Source organism: Temnothorax nylanderi, unplaced genomic scaffold (genome assembly GCF_030848795.1).
Source record: "Temnothorax nylanderi isolate EJ_2023f unplaced genomic scaffold, tnyl_v1.0 TNYL_tig1433_pilon, whole genome shotgun sequence".
Classification (NCBI taxonomy): Eukaryota; Metazoa; Arthropoda; class Insecta; order Hymenoptera; family Formicidae; genus Temnothorax; species Temnothorax nylanderi.
Genome location: NW_027250495.1, coordinates 1 through 7,518, shown reverse-complemented (window position 1 = coordinate 7,518; position 7,518 = coordinate 1). Strand labels below are relative to the sequence as shown.

General features: G+C 33.8%; 1 protein-coding gene across 13 annotated transcripts; it reads left to right on the top strand.

Moving 5' to 3' along the window:
* On the top strand, positions 1-6,088 carry LOC139787328 (CD5 antigen-like). Of its 13 annotated transcripts, none has more exons than XM_071726405.1 (14): positions 142-270; positions 366-557; positions 741-844; positions 1,111-1,236; positions 1,310-1,438; positions 1,874-2,049; positions 2,231-2,517; positions 2,908-3,115; positions 3,252-3,435; positions 3,502-3,714; positions 4,011-4,136; positions 4,684-4,875; positions 5,237-5,531; positions 5,891-6,088. In XM_071726405.1, exons 5-12 carry the CDS (start codon positions 1,352-1,354, stop codon positions 4,690-4,692), a joined length of 1,290 nt encoding a protein of 429 aa, XP_071582506.1. In that variant the 5' UTR covers positions 142-270; positions 366-557; positions 741-844; positions 1,111-1,236; positions 1,310-1,351; the 3' UTR covers positions 4,693-4,875; positions 5,237-5,531; positions 5,891-6,088. The 13 variants fall into 13 exon arrangements, with proteins under 13 accessions (XP_071582508.1, XP_071582503.1, XP_071582499.1 ...); XM_071726406.1 differs by having other exon boundaries at positions 741-864; positions 1,123-1,236; positions 1,341-1,438; XM_071726404.1 differs by having other exon boundaries at positions 741-864; positions 1,123-1,236.
* The last annotated feature ends 1,430 nt before the right edge of the window (positions 6,089-7,518 follow it).

Sequence of the window (7,518 nt, the reverse complement as noted above, 5' to 3'; positions counted from 1 at the left end):
GGGATTGCGGGGAACACAGACTTCAGCGGCTTCAGCCACGTTCCGTGCGACGAAAATCCCGAGTCGGGATTGGTGGACCCACGCGGAGGTTGGTTGTAGCCCACTGCGGGGCAGGCAGCGCGGCAGGGGGAAAGCATATAGGTTAGATTTTCGTCGCACGGAACGTGGCTGAAGCCGCTGAAGTCTGTGTTCCCCGCAATCCCCGCTTTATTAAGCGCTCAGTGAGCTTTTACTTTGTATAATTGTAATATCTTGTATTGTAATCAGTTCGTAAGTATCATATATCTTACTCAAAAGCGTTATTGATAAAAAAAACACGTTATGGTATTTCGTGGCAAATTTTGCTAACAATTATCTATTTCAAGTAAGGATTAAAAAGATATCTTCGACTTTGTCCGATTAATCTATCCTATCAAGAGACGCGACAGTTGTCTCGCGGCAAGTGTCAGTATTGTAAAATAATTGTTAATTCGTTTGAAGGATGTCCCGGAATTGATATATAATTATATATATTAGCGATTTATTATTGTCCACAAGCATGAGGATTCTGGCGTAACGTAATATATTTTATTTATATATCATTGTTATACGTTTGGGAGTTTGCCATTGAGCCACATAAAAACCGCTACTCTCTGCAGTAACAAATTATGAATCCTTACTCCAACTTCCTATCAATTATAGGATAGGAAGATAGGATCCTGATAAAATTAAGTATTTTAATATATTATTCTATTTTACAGTTCCATTTCACGGCTGATATATGGGGAAAGGTACGTGTTGATGGAAGAAAAAAATTGAAATCATCTGCTATTCCAATGATTTTTAGAGAACTTGTCATTCAAAAGTATGAAAAAATGGTTGCAGGTAAATAATATACCTTTGGGTACCTATTCTTGAAATCGTTCGTTATGAAACGAATTCGTTTATGAACGAAGAGGTGAGGATTTCCCAGTTGAGCGCCAATGGGAACACAGTTGACCGCCAATGGGAACACAATTGACGCACCTTTTTTCATAAACGAACCTAGTTCATAAACGAATTTGTTTTGTAACAAACGATTTCAAGAATAGGTACCCTGAACCGGATTAGATATCTCAATTTCTGCAGCAGATTCGATATCAGGAACATGTCCTTCATCTCCCTGAACTGTTAATTCAAAAGCTACTACTTTATCTCTCTGAGTTGTCAATTAAAAAGCTACTACGATTTCTGTAGTAGTAGCTGATGTAGTATCAGGTATGAACGCTAAAATACAAATACCAATATTTAATAAAACAAACAACATATACTATGCAAATATGACTTGCAGTTTATAAATTTCTGTCATATATGACATTCAGGCAAACGGTCTATGTTGACTGGCCAATGCAAATCTAAACATTTTGAATGTACTCCAGGAGAGTGCATTCCCTCTCCATGGGTTTGCGATGGAGAGGAGGTGAGATATAAACGTTTATACAATATACACAAAATTCTACATAAAGCAGATCGATATGGCATGTAACAGATGCCAATTATTTACGAAAATTTAAAGACGAGAAACGTTTTATTTGCAAATTTTTAATTTGTAGAATATACATATATATGTATATCTTAAGTTAATAGAAATATTTGTAATAAATATATGTGTGTGTGAGGTTGTAAGCTAAAATAGAATTTGTAATTCTTTATTTTTCTATTTTAAAGCGTATGTATGTGTGTACAAAACAAATTATAACTTGAAGTTGTTATCAAATTTCTATGTTTTAAAAAATCTTAATTCTTTAATAAATTTATTATTGTGTTTATCGTTTATTTTATTCAAATAACGACGTTAGCAATACAGAGTAGATAACATAATTATTATAAAGTTTAATGTAATGTTATTTATTAGGATTGTACAAACGGAGCTGACGAAAGAAAATGTATATTGGATTTGAATCTCTTTGAAAAATCTGCAAAACATAAACTTGAGGGCTACGATATGGAGAAATGGTTGAACACACCTTTAAAAACCTGTGGTTTAAGATGCAAAGAAGCTGATTTTACTTGTCGCTCATTTAACCATAAGTTCGTTAAAAAATTGTTTTTATTTATTAAACTAAACGACAATATAACGACAACGAAATTGTCGTTGAGAGTTATAGAATAGGTCCACAGAGATCTACATCGATTATAGAGATTAATTATTATCTTTGTGTATGATGTACAATTAATAAAGTTACAAATACATCTGCACGTTCTGTTTTAGATCGGATGGCAACGTGTGTTTGTTGAGTAACAGTAACATCGGCTTGACTGGTGCACTCAAACCAGACAAAGAGTTCGATTATTACGAACTGAAGGAGAGAAGCGTGAACTGTGATGGCATGTATATTTGCGATAATCGCAAGTGTATAAATCAAACAAAAGTTTGCGATGGTAAAAACGACTGCAATGATCGCAGCGATGAGAGTATCTGCACGGCTGAAAATTTTGATTACGGTATCCGCTTAGCTGGCGCAAATAATAGTTATGAGGGTCGAATAGAAGTCAAAAGTAAGTACACATATACTGTAAGAATATATAAAAAAGGTGGACAAGTAAATCAAGTAGATAAAAATATATAATGTAATATGTTTTAGAGTAATACAACAAGGTTTTATTATTTTTATTGATGCTATTAGTTCCAATGCTTCTTTCTTATTACATGTGATATACATTTAAATTAATTTCTTAAAAAATTCATTATAAATTTTTTTGTGGATAATTGTATGCGTAAAAATAGAATCTACATATATATATATATATATATTTTTTTTATAACAAAAAATTATATAAGAAAAGGCTGAAATAAATATTTTAGAAGCAAAATGGTTCTCCTTTCCTTCTCTTTCTCTTTCCTTTCTATGTTTTATAATTTTAATCAATGTTCACATTGTCAAACAGTTCTAGGACATTGGGGACAGGTATGCGACGACGGCTTTGGTATAATCAATGCTGATGTTATTTGCAAAGAGCTTGGTTTCGATCTTGGAGCTTTGGAAGTTAGGCCGGGTGGATTTTATGGAAATCTCGATCCACCAACGAGATTTATGGTAGATCAGTTGAAGTGTCGCGGAAACGAGACCACACTACGGGAATGCGATTTTAACGGGTAAAAAGATTGATGTTATTTCTTATTTCTTGTAACATAATATTTCTTCTAACACTCGATCGCTATACGTTGCTTAAAATAACGATTCTACTAGAACTGGTAGAGCTAAATAAAGTATTTATATTTCCGTTTATAGATGGGAAGTTCATAATTGTCAACCGGAAGAGGCTGTTGGAGTCATCTGCAAGACCGCGGTCAACACTTGTCAGGAAGGTTACTGGAAATGCGACAATAGTCCAACTTGCATACCGACTCCTTTTATTTGCGACGAGGTGGTCGATTGTCCAGATCATTCCGATGAGAATCCGGAACATTGCGATGTAAGAGAGTTGAGAGAAAAGTAAAAATAGATAGATTTGTTTATTTTTATACGATTTCGGTTTCAGGCACCGTTTGAGTTGCGCTTGGTGAATGGCAACAATCCTATGCAAGGAAGGGTAGAAATGCGTCATCATGGCGTGTGGGGTACCGTGTGCGATGATGATTTCACAAATGCTACGGCAATAGTCATTTGCAAATCTTTGGTATATGGTGGTATCGCAATAGCTAAGAAAAATGGTTTCTTTGGGCCTGGCCAAAGACCAATATGGCTCGATAAAGTATTACATTTGTAGCTCACATTTAATTTTTTATTTCTTGCAAAAAGAGATTTGTTACTTGAACAATCTTTGTTGTAAAAGATCTTTTAATTTACATTTTTGAGTTATATTTATATTTGAGATTTTCCTTCGTTTAATTTTTCAATTCTTATTTATCTTACTTTATTTAATATTTCTTTAAATATGTATATACCTTATATTTAATTAATATATCTTCAATGTCTTAATTATTTAGCTGTTTTTAATCGATATTTTATTAATATTCTAAAATAATTTTCTTAATTTTTGCAAAATAGGTTTTCTGTCATGGAAACGAATCGCAATTATATCGATGCGAACATAATCATTGGAGTCAACATAATTGCGATCATAACGAAGACGCAGATGTAATTTGTTCACTTGGAGATATTAACAATGCCCAAGTAAATAAAACAAATCTTTATTCATTTTATCACAATTTTTGAAACTAAATGTTATCACCTCTATTAGGCTGTGCATTTGAGATACACTCTACAATAATATTAGAACATGATATCTTTATATACAGAAAAGTATGTGTAAAATGCTTAACTTTTCAACTCCCAAATGGGGCGAGATACTCTTTCTATAAAATGGTCTGTTTTTTTATATAAACTTATATAAAATTTAGCTCCAATAAATACAATTGAGTGAACTGAGCCGCGCGGCTAGACTGCTCCAGGAGCAGTTGAGTCGCGCGATTCTGAATCGCGTCGTCATAATCGCTAGAGTCGTGCGACTAAAAACGCGGGATTGACAATAGTTCCATTATATTTGCATGCAAAGCAGACCATAATCAAAAACGCACGGCTGCAATCGCGCGGCTTGAGCATAAAAAATCCCGCACGACTCTAGCGATTGTGACGACGCGATTCAGAATCGCGCGACTCAACTGCTCCTGGAGCAGTCTAGCAGTCTAGCTCTAATTAAAAAAACATTGTGACGTTGCAGAAAGTATGAAAAATGCCATAAATGCTACACTTAAGCATTTATGCTCAACTGAGGACTCGCAGCACTACTTATGCCCCGTCGAAATGGTGCAAATCGACGCTGCAGGATTATTAGCTACATTTGTTTATGACCGCATAAATTAAAGAAGGCTTTTTATATGAATCTGGAATCACCGATAAGGCTGAAACTTACGTGAGTAGAAATATATAACTAAATTGTACCTACTCGAAACTTTAAACGCGTTTTTCTCGAAATGTCGTTTTTCAAACTGGTTCCCACCAGTTTCAGACAAACTAATGAGCCGATCGGCTTTGCTCTGTGGTTACATATTTGTAAGATGTCTCTCTATCGTAAGATGTCTGTCTATCTGAAACTAGCGAAATTAAAATACATTTACTTTTTTCTTTTATTTTTAATATAATACTGTTAATTTTTTGGTCATTTAAAAAAAATTTTTACATGCCTTAAAATAATTGAAGAAATAGTTCGTTTTTAATAATTCTAGTTCCACCGAAAATGTAGCTTAAGAATCTGTTTCATTTTTCTGTTTCAGATTACTGAGTGTCCAGATTTTATCACGGAAAAAAATGACTTTGCAATAGTAGCTAAATTTCAGTGGCTGGATCAAACTTAGCTCTAAGAGCTCTAACCGCCTTAGTATCATGGCTAAACTCTGGCTATTACAGGAAAAAGACATTAACTGCAACGTAAAAATTTATTAGCTGAAATAAAGGGGTTACATGGGTTTGGAAATTTCAAAAAATCAAAAAGCAAGAGCAAAAGGATGCCCTGGACATTGCAGCTGCAGCAGGATCTTTGCTTTATGGAGCTGGAATCGACGATTCTATGTAAGTTTATAAAAAATTTTTTTCCGTTTTATTCCTACTTAAAACTTTAATCACTTTTTTCTCAAACCTCTATTTTTGAAGTCGGTGGACACGATTTCTCAAAAACTAATCGACCGATCTTATTGAAATTTTGCATACTTCTTCTAGATAAGATTGTCTAGTGATTGAACGAAGGTTTTTTTTTTCTTTGATCACAACTTATTTTACAAGGCAATATGTGGTGTAGATTTTTCCGAAAATTGTACTTTTTTGCATACAACTCTGCTAAAAAATCAAATTTCAATTTTTTTTTAAATCCTTCGTTCAATCACGAGCTATACTCACCTACTAACAGAAAATATTTGGTTTTTTGATTTCAGATAAAGCTATCATGAGTTATCCTGACCACCGCGAGGATACTTTTTTCTAAGGGGTCTCCGAAAACCAGGTCCCGACGGCAGAATTTTCAAAATTTTTTAATGAAAATTTATAAAATATTGTTAAAATGTTGCTTTTTTATATGCTTAAAAGTTTGAATAAAATAATTCTTTTATTATATAAAAAAAAATTAGAGAAAATATGCTTTTTTTAACCTTCGAGACCCATGTAACCCCTTAAAAGAGTAAATTAGCGCAAGCAGCTAAAAAGGTTGCAACTGTACCTAAATTTCTTACCATGGACAAACATAGAATGTGCTTCACAAGCTACAACACTTAGTACGCATAGCTAAGTTTATAATTACCCACGCGAACGTTCAATTCGCAATTGTTTATGCGACGCTATTATTTCGGCTTTCGACGCATTAAGGTCGATTCAGACACAGCCGTGCCGTACCCGTACCGTATCACGGACAGAAACATTAGACAAGGATTCCTATTGTCTCCATCCTTGTCTAATGTGTCTCCAGCCTTGTCTAATGTTTCTGTCCGTGATACGGTACGGCACGGCTGTGTCTGAATCGACCCTTAGCCGGGATACCAGCGACGACAGTGTTTCTCTCTCACGTGTAGAATTAATGGTTAAGCAATAGCCATTATTCGCACAATTCGTTTCACGAGTGCTAGTGTATAAATTCCTTAGTTTCTGTATTTAACGCATCAGGGATGGACAAAGAAGTCCATAAATTATTAAAACATTGGGGTGTATCCTAATCTAAGGCCGGGTACTCACTAGGATCATGCAACGTGCTACGCAACAGTTACTGCAATTTTGACACAATGTGTTCTAAAATACTCATGCACTCTAGACGTACTCACTAGTTGCAGCAACCGTTGCGTTGTACGTTGCAAGATTGTACATTATAGCTAAGAATCTTAGCACTCATAATGGAGATTATTTAGTTTTGCAGCAAAAAATAAAGTAGCTAGGAATAAAGTAGCTAATTCAGCTAAGCGATATTTGTCTTTAGTAGCAAAAATTTGTTGCTATAGTAGCTAAGTGCAAATAGCGAACAAATGTATTAGCTTGGACAGCAACAGCATTAGCTGTCCCTATAATAAGGACACATCTTAGCTGTCATAGCTACATATTTTAGCTCCTGCTGCTAATCCTTTTTTGCCTTGCGCGCTCGAACACGTTGCGCAAATATTTGTATAACTTCCGTAACCTTCATTATTTCTTTAAAATTTCATTTTTCTTTTATAATAATTATTAAGGGGATCATTATTTCTATATGTACTTTAAATGTGTTAAAGGGATTTCAAATCTGTAAAGCCAATTCGAAGAAAATCATACACTTATAAATATCAGTCGCTCCAGGATCCCCTTAATACTTATGTAAAAATTACTATGTTTATCTGTATATAATTCTTACAACTATTATTAGTTTTTCACAATTGTAAAAAAATTCCTATATAAAAAATTTTTTTTTGTTATTTCATATGAACTTAATTTGCAAATAAAATATTAAATTTATTTGATGATCCATATTGTAATTGTTGTGTTATTTAGAGTAATTAAATTTTACAAAATTACGACATTTTTATTTAATATAAATAATGCTTTTAAA